Source organism: Kogia breviceps, chromosome X, assembly GCF_026419965.1.
Source record: "Kogia breviceps isolate mKogBre1 chromosome X, mKogBre1 haplotype 1, whole genome shotgun sequence".
Taxonomy (NCBI): Eukaryota; Metazoa; Chordata; class Mammalia; order Artiodactyla; family Physeteridae; genus Kogia; species Kogia breviceps.
In genome coordinates this window covers 125,148,276-125,162,900 of record NC_081330.1, presented here as the reverse complement: position 1 = coordinate 125,162,900, position 14,625 = coordinate 125,148,276, and the positions used below count along the sequence as shown (strand labels likewise).

Below are 14,625 nucleotides of genomic sequence, written 5' to 3'. Positions count from 1 at the left end.
TGGTGTCGCAGATAATATCACCCAATAGAAACCGAATAGGAAGCTTTCCACTGGCTGAACATTTGATTCCAGTTTTCTCTGTGGTCTGAAAGCCCACTTGTGAGCCCTTTGATTCGCTGCCCTGGGAGCCCAAGGAACATTCGCCAACATCACACACTTTGTTTTAAAAGAGCACCGTCACCGATAGAGTCCAGGCTCTGTGCATATCATAAATATTTGTTTTCTCTCTTACAGAAGCTGCAAAGAATCGATACTCCTCGCTGTCATTCAGCCTTACCCTGTAAGTGTCCTGTGAGTAAAAGTGCCTGTGTGTGATTTCAGATTTCCAGTCTCCTCCTCTCACTCCACTCCGGTGACTAACAGCAGAGAGAAATAACATGCATTTACAGTACCAGTTCCAAAACCTTGGTTATTTGTATTTTGTACTCCATGATAGCAAATCCTTCATTGGAGAGAAAAGAAAGTGGTGCATTTCCTAAATAACTTGAAAATCAGCTTTTCAGTCCTATGTGCCTCTCACGTCTAGAAATGACACAAAACTCAAGAATTTCCTTGTGATTCTGAAGTTTCCAGCTTAAGCATCACAAGTCTAAAGGGAGTATCTAATTGTGGGAAGTTGAAGCATGATTGTTTCTCTTACCCCCATCTAAATAATTTGGTGGAGACATTGGACATTTCAGCGGCCTTGTCAGGAAGGTGGGGAGTGATTAAAATCGTACTGCTTTCAGTTCCCGTGATTTTTTTTAAAAACAACTCTATCATGGTGTAATTCACATATCATAAAATTCACTCATTTCAAGTGTACAATTTCGTGATCTTTATAAAGTCTACTGAGGTCCGCAACCATCACCACCATCCAGTTTGAGAACGCGTCCATCACCCCAACTGGATTCCTCATTCCCATTTACAGTGAATCCCTTTTCCTACCCTCAGTCCCAAGCAGCCACTAATTTACTATTTATTTATTTCTATAGATTTGCCATTGCTTGTGAATTTCATACGTGGCCAGTGAACTAAAAAATACCGAGGCAAATTCCTTCAGATTTTTCCCCAAACGTTTACTGTCAATATCTTGTGTGGCCTTCACATGGAGTGGCAGAGATTCCAACCTACTTATGCTTTTATTTTCTTCCCCATAGAGATTTCTACATCAATTCAGAGACTCTGGCATTTGCCGGTCTCCATCTTCTGACCAAACACTTCATCTCCCCTGTCCTGGAATTTTCCTTCTAAGTGCTATGGGCTAGTCATTTTAGGCAGGAAAAAAATATGTATTCAAGTTTGTGATAAGATCACAAATTGAACTAACCAAGACCACAGGTTATGCCATGTAGGGTCATTACTACATATATTAAAAGCACGGTTTAATACTGAATGTTACTTTTAGTCCCAACTCTCCCAACAGTATAAAGGCGACTCCCACAGCTGCTCTGGATCCCAATTTCCTCTTCTGTGTAAGGAGGTCAGGTGGCATCCCATCCAAGGGCCTTCCTGCTTCACCACCTCATGACTTGGCGATTCTTTCCATATGAAGTACAGCTCATCTGTTTTTAGATTGTTTCATTTAACCCAGTTGTCACTCACACCTACTTCAAATCTATCCACGCTTCTTCATTTCTTTGCAATGAACAAACGCATTTGAGTAAAGCCAGTGTGAATGTCTAACATACGCAAGTGATGGACCAACTATAAATTCCTGGCGGAACCACAAGCTTGCATTGTCTTTCCTGAATTCTCTCTTCCTACTTTATAACCTATTAGTAATGCAAGATTAGAACCATTTTACTCCAAACCAGGTTATTTTTCCAATGTGGGGTCGCATGTTACCCCCAAACAGTAAACTTAGAGGAGTTTTGCATTTAAGTTAAGGGTTTTGTCTTGTTGCTTTGCTTGCTTTTTTTGCCATTTGAGTCTGCATGACTTGCTATTCATATGAATACTCATTACTATCCGTGAATCCTGGAACTTCCTTTTAACAGATAACCTGGAATTTTCTAGGCGTTCAGCTGGCTCCTGCTGTTGTGCTATATTGAAGGTCAACATTCAGGAGTGTTGCTTGTTCTTATGGCCAACGTTGCCCCTTTTTTCCCCAGAGTCACTCTCTCCCGACCAGTCATCGTAGATGAATTCTCAACTTTGACCAGCCCTCCTTCCTGAAATGCCCATCACATACTCCACCCGTCACCTCCTCGGCTCACCAAATCCTTCTCACCTTTCAAGTCTCAGCACAAATTCTAAATGCCACCCCAGAGTGTCTCAACATCAGCACTGTTGGGCTGGAGAATTCTCTGTTGGGAGGTGTGTTTAGCAGCATCCCTGTCCTCTACCACTAGATGCCGGAAGCATCCTGTCCCAAGTGGTGACAACCAAAATGTCTCCAGACACTGTCAAATGTTCCCTGGGGACCAAAATCACCCCCACTTGGGAATCAGTGTCCTACACCTAAAGTTTTCCCTTCTTGATCCAGTCCAAAGTGACTTTTTCCTTCTCTGAATTATAAAAGTTGAAGCCCCAGAGTTACTTAAATAGATACATTAAATGGAGAGAGGGGTGCCCATGGGAAAAGAGACTGTGAAGTTTTACTTATATTTTTGTGTTTCGATTTTCCTACAAGTAAATGGCTCTTTTTAAAGGTTTTATGTATTTGCTGAACATTCTCTTGGCAACCAGAACTGACATACAGAAACAGAGGACCCACCAGACCAAAAGAAAGTCTATAAATTCTACTATTATTACAGACAGTAGCATTCAGCATTTTAATTTCTTTGCAACTTACTGGTCAGCATTTCTTTTATGTTGTATTTCTTCTGCATAATAAGATCTGGTCAAGACAGAGAGCCAATGTTTACACCTTTTTGCCATACTCCACGTGTCCCCAGGGCACCCCAACATGACCCAGCCACCGAAATCAATCTCCAGTGAGGCCCAGGTCAAGGAAGCTTGGCAGAAAAGTCTTAGGATTCCCCAAATTCTTTGATAAGAAGTAATTCTTAACAGGTTTCTGCCTTCTTATTTTAAGTATTATGGAGGACTCTCTCTCCACCATTTTTACTTTATTTCTTAGAGAAAAATTGTGGAAGTGCAGAAGGAAATACAGAAGCAGAAAAATATGTGTTGGCAATACTTGTCCTCAGAGACAACCAGTGTAAAGATTTTGGCCTATTTCTTTCCAGTCTTTTTGTTCTAATGCTCTGTCAACAGTTGAGATCGTATTACATGTACACTTTTATTCTGCATCTTTTACTTAGTATATCAAGCATTTTCCCGTGTCATCAAAGATTCTATATAAGCATTATATACATGGCTGTAAAACATTACATTGAACCAAGTTTTCCTTAATCAACACCCATCATTAAGCCCACTGTCTCTAATGTGTTTCTATTATAAATAATTCTGCAGAGAACATCTTTGTGTATAAATCTTTATCTGTATTTAATAGCTTTTCCTCAGGATTGAATTTTAGAAGAGGAATTTTGGGGTTACTCGTGGATTTTATTTGTTTTTTTCTGACACACCATCTTCTTCCCTTATACTGTTACCATTTTTATTCCAGATCTTTCTTGGCCAGCTGCTCCCTCTTTCCTTTCCATAGTTCCCAAGTCTAGAACTTTCAGAGCTTTCTAGTCCAACATTACCTGAGACAGAGAGTATTTAAAGAGTCTCTGTAATCTCTCCTCATACAACCCTAAGTCAGTGGGACTTGGGCTAAGTCACTCTCAGTTCTGGCATCCCTGAGCTACCATGATTCACCTTCCCTCAGGTTTCTTCTAGGCCAAAAAATTGAGAGACGTGCTTGCCTGCCTCCCACTTCCTGTCTACCTTTCACTGTGTTCCACATACCTGAGGGAGGCTACACACCTCCTCATGGAAGCTCCAGCATAGTAGATATTCTCAGAACCCAGAACATATCCCCTTGGCATGTGTCATGCTGAGCATGCCGGCCCAATTTCCAACTGAGAGCACCAGTGATTCTTTGCCTGTGGATTATTTCTGGCCACAGGGCCATGCTCATGGAGCAGGCCAGAAGTGCTCTTTGAGCACTCCACTAGGAATTCTCACTCTCAGAAGAGCAGCCACTTCATCACTGATTGACAGGAGCTGGTGGATAAATACCCCAGCTCCCTCTCTCCTCAGTCAGTGTAACTGAGGCATACAACCTGCCTTGTTTCCCAGACATTCCCAGCAGGGCTAAACGCCAGTTGCTCACAATGGTGCCTGACTTAACAATGAATGCTTCATTGGCTTCCTCACCCTCCCTGTCTCCCTTCCCCTGCTCACCTACCCATGCTCCCTGGGAGCATCTCTCCCAAATCAACTACCTGCTTGTGAATCCTGGTCTTAGGGTCTGCTTTGGGGGAAGTCCAAACTAAGTCATACAGTGATAGCTGTGGGCTAGTTAGTACTCACTAAGTATGTACTCAGTGCCTACTATATAAGTGTCCTTTAGAGCTACAGGGATGGCAAATTCAAGACCTTACACTTCAGCTTCAGAAATTTATCATTTTTTTTTTAACATCTATATTAGAGTGTAATTGCTTTACAATGGTGTGTTAGTTTCTGCTTTACAACAAAGTGAATCAGTTATACATACACATGTTCCCATATCTCTTCTCTCTTGCGTCACCCTCTCACCCTCCCTATCCCACCCCTCTAGGTGGTCACAAAGCACAGAGCTGATCTCCCTGTGCTATGCAGCTGCTTCCCACTAGCTATCTATTTTACGTTTGGTAGTGTATATATGTCCATGCCACTCTCTCACTTTGTCCCAGCTTACCCTTTCCCCTCCCCATATCCTCAAGTCCATTCTCTAGTAGGTCTGTGTCTTTATTCCCGTCTTGCCCCTAGGTTCTTCATGACCTTTTTTTTTTTTTAAGATTCCATATATATGTGTTAGCGTACGGTATTTGTTTTTCTCTTTCTGACTTACTTCACTCTGTATGACAGACTCTAGGTCCATCCACATCACTACAAATAACTCAATTTTGTTTCTTTTTATGGCTGAGTAATATTCCATTGTATATATGTGCCACATCTTCTCTATCCATTCATCTGTGGATGGACACTTAGGTTGCTTCCATGGCTTGGCTATTGTAAATATAGCTGCAATGAACATTGTGGCACATGACTCTTTGTGAATTATGGTTTTTTCAGAGTATATGCCCAGTAATGGGATTGCTGGGTTGTATGGTAGCATATACCCTGAGAAATTTATCTTATGTCTGTCATTTTGTTTCATACTAAGTTCTAATGACTTCTAAGAGCATCAGAAGCATGTCAGCCATCTATCGTGGCCATCTTAGCAACAGCGAATTTGGAAAGAGGTGCAGGGGTTGGTTAGAGGCCTTTTAATCTTAAAATTAATTAACAGCTGGAAAATTTGATTATTCAAAATAGTAATTATTTGTCATTTCCACCACAGGATATGAAGTGCTTGCGATCAGCACCTATTGGTCGGCAGGTCGCCAGGCATTAATGTATCAGGTTTTTGGGTGGTGTACATTGTATATTTTTTAGCCACAAAGAGAGATCTGAGTCAAAACTGCAGTCATGACTGGTTTGCATACCCCATGTACCAGAGGTAACTCCAGCCAGTGGAAGAAGCCATTACTTTACTGATTCTAATTCAGTAACCTTCAGACTTGTAGAGCTAATGTTTTTATCATCAAAAAGTAATTTTTAAAATATATGTCCATTATATGAAATAGTCACAAATCCAGAACAAGAAAAATGCAACTTGTATGGATTCTTAGACTCTTATCCCAGGTATGTTGACTTCAAAATATGTATAAAATATTTACTTAACTACCTTGGCTATCTAGTTTTCTTTCTGGTTTTCCTAGATTACCAGGTTTGTCATTAGGGCATGGGAAATAAATTCAGGAATGAGGCTCCAAGAAGTGGACATGCAATAGCTACAGACAGTAGAGACAAGCATCCCCAGCTTGACCAGTTCTGCTCTATGGGACCACGGGGGCAAATAACCCTATGTACTTCCATAGGAACATCACTGCATTCTAAGATTATACGTCAAATGAGATGCATAGAAACTACATTCTGTTAAATATACTTTTTATTGAGGCAAGGAATTATGTAACATTTTAGAAAAATAAGGTAAAATATCACATTTAAAAATTTCAGATGCATAGAGGAATAAACCTCAGTATCTGGCACACTGAACGCATGTGAAATACATCATTCCCAAACATTGCTGGGGAAGTGGGGTGTTACTGCATTCAAATATCTCATCTAATTAGCAGTGTCTCTTCTGGGTAGCTTTATTACAGCTGCTTCACTTGAGCTAAACGCATCGTGCCAAGGTAAATATCCCCTGCTTAAAATCATTACGGGAGAATAATGTTTTCCCTTCAGCTAAAAAATGACATATCGAAAGCAAATGAACTCCCTACTGTATGATTTGTTCATTCATCATGACTAAGCTTGGCCTGTAATTACGGTACCGAAGAGAACGTCCCTGTCCCATGACTTCAGCTTTGCAGTAGGACTTTTAAAAGTCACGTTGAGCATGTTCAAAGCTATTCTTTTGAGGAGCCATTCAGAGTTTTTCTGGTTTTTTGTTTCACTTTGTTTTTAAAGGGCAGCCGTTCTCTTAAAACATCTTGCATAAGTGGAAGAATTGAAACTCCGGAGGCCAAAGCATCCATCTATGCTGCCCTTAAGACACAGGGGAACTTTTGAAATAAAAGGATTTCCTGAGCATTAAGGCAGAACTCCACCCAGGAATACACATCCATATGTTTTATCATGTGTTTTTCCAACAATGATTGTTTTATTATAACAACATACACATAACGTAAATCTACCATTTAACCATTTTTATTTATTTTATTTTATTATTTTTAAGGGTAAATATTTTTTATTTTTTTAACATCTTTACTGAAGTATAATTGCTTAACAATGGTGTGTTAGTTTCTGCTTCATAACAAAGTGAATCAGTTATACATATACACATGTTCCCATATCTCTTCCCTCTTGCGTCTCCCTCCCTCCCACCCTCCCTATCTCACCCTTCTAGATGGTCACAAACCACCGAGCTGATCTCCCTGTGCTATGCTGCTGCTTCCCACTAGCTATCCACCCTACGTTTGGTAGTGTATATATGTCCGTGCCACTCTCTCACTTCATCCCAGCTTACCTTCCCCCTCCCCATATCCTCAAGTCCATGCTCTAGTAGGTCTGCGTCTTTACTTCCGTCTTGCCCCTCGGTTCTTCATGACCTTTTTTTTTTTTAGATTCCATATATGTGTGTTAGCATATGATATTTGTTTTTCTCTTCACTCTGTATGACAGACTCTAGGTCCACATTTTAACCATTTTTAAGTGTACAGTTCTGTGGCATTAAGTACATTCAGAATCTTATGCAACCATTGCCACTATCAAGTTCCAGAACACTTTCATCACCCCAAAAGGAAACCCCACACCCATTAAACAGTCACTCCTCATTCTCCTCACCGCCCTCCCCAGCCCCTGGCAACCACTGATCTGCTTTCTGTCTCTATTCCATAGAGACAGAATTTTCCTATTCTGGACATTTCATATGAGTGGAATCAAATCACATAATGTGTGGCCGTTTGTGTCTGGGTTCTTTCACTTACCATGCTGTTTTCGAGGTTCATCCACGTTGCAGCATGTATCAGGACTTCATTCCTTTTGTGGGTGAATAGTATTCCATTGTACGGCTAGGCCACATTTAACTTATCCATTCCATCATACCCTTTTTAAATTGATCTCAAGTATACTTGTATTTGACAAAGATGGGAATCCTTTTATTGTTTTCATTTTTCTTGAAATTCAAAGTATGGGACATCCTAACTGGTTTCTGTGCTTTGAGATTAATGCAGTACACAGGAGGATGAACCTCTGTGTTGATTTTAGAGTCAATTACTAGAATTCTTTACACAACAGCCTCAATCTCTTAGAACTGTATAGTATGAAAAACGTTAGGCTGAACCGTGTGCCGTTTCCAGTATTTGACCATTTGAATCTATAAAATTGCAGTTGTATGATTCAAGCTAAATATTTACCTCTATATTAGGTTCAATAGAGAATGCAGTTCTTTTTCAAAATAAACAGATGGTGCCTGCAACATGGTAGGGAGCTCATCTACCACGTGAGTTCCCTTCCCCTCGGGCTTTGTTAAAAACTATGCAGTGAGGCTGATTCTCACATGAAGGCAGTTGACCAAGATCACAGCCTCTAAGCAGGTTTTATCATTGTCCTTTCAATTTCTGAGGGAGACCAACTGAATCTTGCAGCTCCTCTTTCCAATGAAAGACAGTACAGAGGGTCTATAAGATGAGAAAGAACATGAAGTCGACCTTTTTTAAAAATATTATTTCTCATTTATTTATTTTATTGAAGTATAGTCGATTTACAATGTTGACTTAATTACTGCTGTGCAGCAAAGTGATTCAGTTGACTTTCGCTTGTAAGTCAAGGTCTCCTCTCTACCTTTCACTTCTAAGTAAGGTCATAGGATCACAGGTTACCAGTAAGAGGCTGAAACTCAAGTTTTGGGCCCATAAAGCGCGGGAGCTTTTGCACGTGTGCGTGTGTGTACCCTTACCTGCTCACGTGCCCGTATACCATTAATGTGAATAACAGTAGGATTATCAATCATTTTAGAACTACCAGTGGCTCTTCTGCACCTTGTTAAAATACATAACTAATGAGCGACTTGTCATAAACCCAACATGAGATTTGGCTACCACCGAACCTTCTGCATGGTACTCAAAGCTCCATATTGAAAGCAGGATTTATGTGCTTCCACAACGGTCATTTTAAAAGGTCCTTGGAAATGTGCTCAGTAAGAACATGGAACATGCTGTCTGTAGTTCTGGTCTGGTGGCTAAATCAAACTTATTGCTTGATGAGCATAACAGGGTTTCAGCTGCATCCATAATTTGTGTTTAGTCCTTGAATGGGGCACGCACCAAACGCTTTTCAGCAAAAATGTTAAATATCGGGGAGGATAAAGATAGGAGACAATTCTTACCAGGTTGCCCTTACATTACCAATAATCAGATCAAATGTTTTCTTATTTTCTAGTCTCCCAAATCAGCATTTATTAGTGCTGCAAAAAAGGCAAGGTTAAAGTCCAATCCAGTCAAAGTGCGATTCTCCGAGGAGGTCATCATCAACGGCCAAGTGTCGGTGAGTTGACAGACACCCGCTGGTGACTCAGAGAGAGGCGTTGAGGTAGGGGCTTTGCGCTAAGCAGAGCCAGTCACCCCGCTGGAGTGATGAGTTCAGAATTGGTTGTTGGACTGCACAGGGTGTCGAGTCCCAGGATTGTAGACGCCTTGCGAGATCGCCGGGTTGTGCCAGCTCTATTCCTTCTCACAAACCCAGAAGACATAGTAGTCTGGTATTTCCTTGAATGCCTCCAGAGTTAGAGACTTCACTACTTTACAAAGGAGTTCGTTGGATTTGAGATCACTTGGCATCGCCCCATGTTGAGCAGAACGTGCCTCTTGGAAACTCTCACCTCTTTCTCCCCGTCCTGCCAGTTACGCACTCTTCCACGTAACAGCCCATTCTCTGTTTCGAGGAGGGTTTCCCCGGAGGTTTTCCTTATCCAAACTAAAATGTCTCTGGTCTTTCAACTAATCAAAATGGAAAGAAGTGAAAATGATGGGAAAAGTTTCCTATATGCAACCAGGAGTGAAGAAATACTGCCCAGACCTCCATCAGTGGGTCTTGATAGGAATCACGATTACTCAGGCACATAATTGACCTTCAAAATGAATGATGCAAACGTTGATGGGATGCTTATTTTCAATTTTTTTCCCCAAAACTATGGCCTAGTATTTTTAGTTTTTAGCAAGCTACCATCCAGGGTGCTCATATTTTTTGGACTTTGGAAATGCCACCTTTTGTTGTCGAGATGTTGTTGTTTAAATAAACTCAAAGGGACAAAATTCTCATCCATGATATGCTTGCTAAGGGCCACAGACTCTTCCCGGAGGGTGGTCCTGGATTTGAATTTGAAGATGGAGGCCTGCATTTCCTGGGCAGAGCACTCACGGTGCCAAGTGTCTTCTGGCCAAAACTTGCCGACCTGCGTCTGCCCCGCTCGGAATCCAGGGGCTGAACTGGCCAATCTGTCAAACTGCGGCGATGTCTGTGGGATGGGGCCTAAGGCTGTCGCTGTGCTGCCCCGTGGACATTTTAGCTGTGGCCTCGTCCTCCCAGTGGCCGAGTCCCACCGCGTCCCGTCCGCCCCCTTTCACACCGCGGTCTGTTCTGTTCCTTTCAGTGAACCCCCATCACTCTGGATGCAGAGTTACCTTAATTATCATTTCAGAACAAGACCGTCCCGGTTTAAGGCTGCTAGTTCCAGTCCCAGAGGAAGGACTGCGACACAGAGGGGCATGGGAAACTTACCTCATCTTTGCTCAAGCTTCTGAGCGTGAGATTGGGCAATCAGTTTATGCATCTTTAGAGAGAATATGCTTCCAGGAGCCGCCGTGGCAGCTTCCCTTTGTCCCTGGATAAAAAGCAGCTGGTGTGTGGGGACAGCTCTGGGGGGTCGATCATCTCCCGCGGCCTCCGCGGCCTCACCACAGGCCTGAGCGAGGCAGGGACGTTCGGTCTGCTGTCTGCCCCTCGGCCTTTGTGACGGGCTTCCTTTCCGGTCTCCTCTTGCTTTTCTGAGTCCTTGTGTGGCCTTCCTTTTGGACTTGGAGCCACTCTAACTCAGTGAATTGGGCAGCAGGAAAGTCGTGTGTGAAGCCCTCAGGAGTAGAGAGGAGGGGAGGGGAGTCAGAGAAAGAAACAGGAAGCGAAAGGCACGAGCCTGTTACGGACATACTTAGGGACTGAATTCTCATGGACCAACTGTAGGACGTCAGCAAATCTCTGTCCATCTCGTCTCAGTTTCCTCATGTGTAAAACAAGGGACTTAGGCTTTCATGATTGCCGACTTCCCCTCCACTCCTGTGACTTCATAACCAACCACGTGTTCGTGGAACTCACCCAACTTGCCTTCCTGCTCCCCCTTTCATGTCTCCCTACTTCCAGTTGAAGAGAAAATTCAAAGGCATGCGTGTCTTTTGTTTACTTTTGGTTGCGCTTCAGACATCTCTTTTTGACTTATTTTTAAGTTATCTGTTTGTTACAGACAGTGTTTTATTCTTTTAACACACTAACCCGTCCCTCATATATCCCCTTGGAGTTTGAGGAACATCTCTAAATGGGTTAAAAATCATTTCACAAAATTACTTTAAACTTGAAGCTTGTTAATGCTTGTGACCCGCCATTCTGACCCCTGCCGGGAGGCATCATACGCAACATCACTGCTGGTCCTCTTTCAGTTTAAGACACGCTGCTCTGCTAAAGTCTGGCCTTGTGCTCCCAAACATTGTGGGCTAATTACAAAGGTATTATTTCTGTCATTGCGTTTTCCAGCGGGAAACCTTGATTTAAATTTAAAAAAAAAACTCATCTGATCAATCTTCTGATGGGAAAAGTTCTTTTAGTTGAGACAGCTGAGTTATTTGTAGCTAGAAGACAAGAATTTTGCTATGAACAACTGAGCTCAGATATCACCAAAGGGATACTTTGGTTGGCCTTAGGGAGTTTGACTTTTTATTTTTTTATGCTGTGATTAGAATAAATTGCAGATATATGCTGCTTCTGCAAAGGTCAGAATCCTAATTCAACTGACTTACAACCCCTCCTCTTTTTTTTTTTTTTTTGTTTGTTTGTTTGTTTGTTAAATAGGAAACTGTTAAGGATAATTCACTTCTTTTTATGCCAAACGTCCTGAAAGTCTATCTGGAAAATGGGCAGACCAAATCGTTTCGCTTTGACTGCACCACCTCCATAAAGGTAAGAGGACCCGCTGAACTGTGTACCTGGACGCTGCCAGGTATGGCGTGGAAGTCCCACTGTGAGTCTTGTGTGGCTGTACCTTCATTCAGAACTATCTGTCTATTTCTGAGACTTTTTTGCTTGTTTCCAAATAAGGTAGTGTGTGAATACTTAAACACAAACCCAAACCAAAAAATTTAAACTAACAAGGTTCTTCTCTGCGTGTGTGTGTGTGTGTGTGTGTGTGTTGCAAAACAATATAATATACTATGAGTCATGAGATACTAGGGCTAGTCATTTTAATACAGCTGAAAATTAATTAAAATAGTGTGACTGTCACCGAGAAGGCTTGGCACCCTGCCCAAAGGCAGCATGATTTCTCAGCCATGTCAGCCACGGAGATGATTTAGTTGTTAGATGTTAATTGAGTATCTGCTACTTTGGTGTCCAGCAAAAACAAGGGATAGAATAATGTAAAGATAACATTTACTTTCAATTGCTGTAACCAATTTCATGGAAATGATACGAAAAAAGGCAGAAATGAGGTGTGCTTTTAGGAGAGGGGTGAAAAGGAAGAGTCGCAAAGCAATCCTGTTATTTCGGAGCCACAGGTGAGCTCTCACGTGGTATAACAAAGCGTATGGGTCCTTTGCCCCCCATGTTTCCTTCCTGGGGAAGAAAAGTACATATTCTCTATTTTACTGGACAAGGGTGTGTTCAGAAATCGATTGCTCCCTAGTGTTCTATCAGCCTAAAATAGGCTTTCTTCGAATGGCACAATAAAAAGGGTTTTATTGAGGTTAAAAAGAAAAAAGGGTTCCTAGTGATGATCTGTACAATAATGTATCAAGAGAACATCAACTTTGTATTAAAAAACGTCTACCGGGTTTCCCTGGTGACGCAGCGGTTGGGAGTCCGCCTGCCGTTGCGGGGGACGCGGGTTCGTGCCCCGGTCCGGGAAGATCCCACGTGCCGCGGAGCGGCTGGGCCCGTGAGCCGTGGCCGCTGAGCCTGCGCGTCCGGAGCCTGTGCTCCGCAACGGGAGAGGCCACGACAGGGAGAGGCCTGCATACCACACACACAAAAAAAACTCTACCAGTAGTCAACCTCTAATTCTCATTTTTTTTGTTTTGTTTTTTGTGGTACGCGGGCCTCTCACTGTCGTGGCCTCTCCCGTTGCGGAGCACAGGCTCCGGACGCGCAGGCTCAGCGGCCACGGCTCACGGGCCCAGCCGCTCCGCGGCACGTGGGATCTTCCCGGACCGGGGCACGAACCCGCGTCCCCCGCAACGGCAGGCGGACTCCCAACCGCTGCGTCACCAGGGAAGCCCCTCTAATTCTCATTTTTAAAAAATTAATCAGCATAGGCCTTATGAGTGGAATTATTTCCGCCAAGGCCAACTCGCTGTGCATTCTTACTGCCATGGTACCACAAGCAGCTTGTTCCGAATTGCTTGAAATAGGTCGTGATTTAGCAGGTAATAGAGCAGACAATATTAGATTGATGAGGGAGCATTTAAATCATCCTCAAATCATTCCAGGTGAAGTGTTAAGTTCCTTTGTACAGGACTGCTAGTCTGAAGTGGTGACGACTGGAAAAGCCCTTTTCCTTTCTTCACTCAAAATCCATTTCTAGTGAGGTGCTACTCCACGTGTTGGTCAACTAACTTAGGGGTCGGCAAACTTTTCCTGGAAAGGCCTGGAGAGGATTTGTGGGCCATTTGCTCTCTGTTGCAACTACTCAACTCAGTTGTTGTTTCATGAAAGCAGCCAGAGACAGGTGGGTTCAGGAGGTCCTTAAGACCACCCTCAGCTTTAATAATTCACTCGAAGCACTCACAGAAAGCAGCAAGTTGGTATCCTCGCAGTTACAGTTTATTATGGCAAAGGGCTACAGACGAGAATCAACAAAGGGAAAAGGTGCTCAGAGCGGCCGAGAGCAGGCAGAGAGCTCCCAGCCGTCCTCCCCCCGGGGAGCCGTGCCCACAGTGCTTATTTCTCCCAGCACTGATGTGTGAGAGTGTGCACGGGGTACTGCCAACCAGGGGAGCTCGCCCGAGGCTTGGTGTTCACAATTTTTATTGGGAGTTGTCCACTTAGACACAGCTGCCCGCCTGTGTGGCTGACCTTAGCACCCTCCCCTCCAGAGGTGAGCTGATACCACATGGTCCACGGCCCCCACCATGAATCCCATCATTAGCATAGACTATCCAGTGCGGCCCAAGACACCCCACCCGCCCCCCACTCAGTGAACAAAGACACCTCTATCAGGCAGGAGACTCCAAGGGCTTAGAGGTTACCTCCCAAGAGCCAGGGGCAAAGAGGGAAACCTTTCTTCAGACGAGACTCATCCTTTACTATACAGATAATATGTAAATGAATGGCCTTGGCCAGATTTGAAATGAAGGGGCGAGGCTCTAGTTTGAAGACCCCTACCTAACCCAGAAGAGCTACATTGTTTCAACTTCCTCTGATACTGTGGCTTGTTCTGTGATACCAACTGGTCAGAAAAGCTCCTTGCCATTGGAGCCCTTACCCATCTGAAGATAGAGGTAAAGACCTGAATGCATTTCTTAACAGAAACAAATCTAAATTTAAAAGAGAGCCCTGTTGTTAATTCCCTCTGGCCTCTTTATTATAAGAACCCACCCCAGACTCAGTTTGATTTCCCTGCGGATGGCAGATGACAATGAGAAGATGGGGAGAGCAATGGAAAGAGTTCACATCAAATCAAAGCGATCTTAGCTTGTGCCTAACAGCCTCATTATCACATTAGATGCAGACTGGGAGGCG

The 14,625-nt window shown here is 43.2% G+C and overlaps 1 protein-coding gene across 11 annotated transcripts in view; it reads left to right on the top strand.

Annotated features, from left to right (window-relative positions):
* Nucleotides 1-14,625, top strand: part of FRMPD4 (FERM and PDZ domain containing 4) — a 539,580-nt gene that overhangs the window by 489,551 nt on the left and 35,404 nt on the right. For 10 of the 11 annotated variants that reach the window (XM_067023531.1, XM_067023538.1, XM_067023529.1 and 7 more), the window contains 3 exons: nt 235-280; nt 9,067-9,171; nt 11,743-11,850. In XM_067023531.1, the coding sequence (XP_066879632.1) occupies nt 235-280; nt 9,067-9,171; nt 11,743-11,850 (259 nt within the window). The remainder of the gene's footprint in view (nt 1-234; nt 281-9,066; nt 9,172-11,742; nt 11,851-14,625) is intronic. The other variant, XM_067023533.1, reaches the window with a different exon arrangement.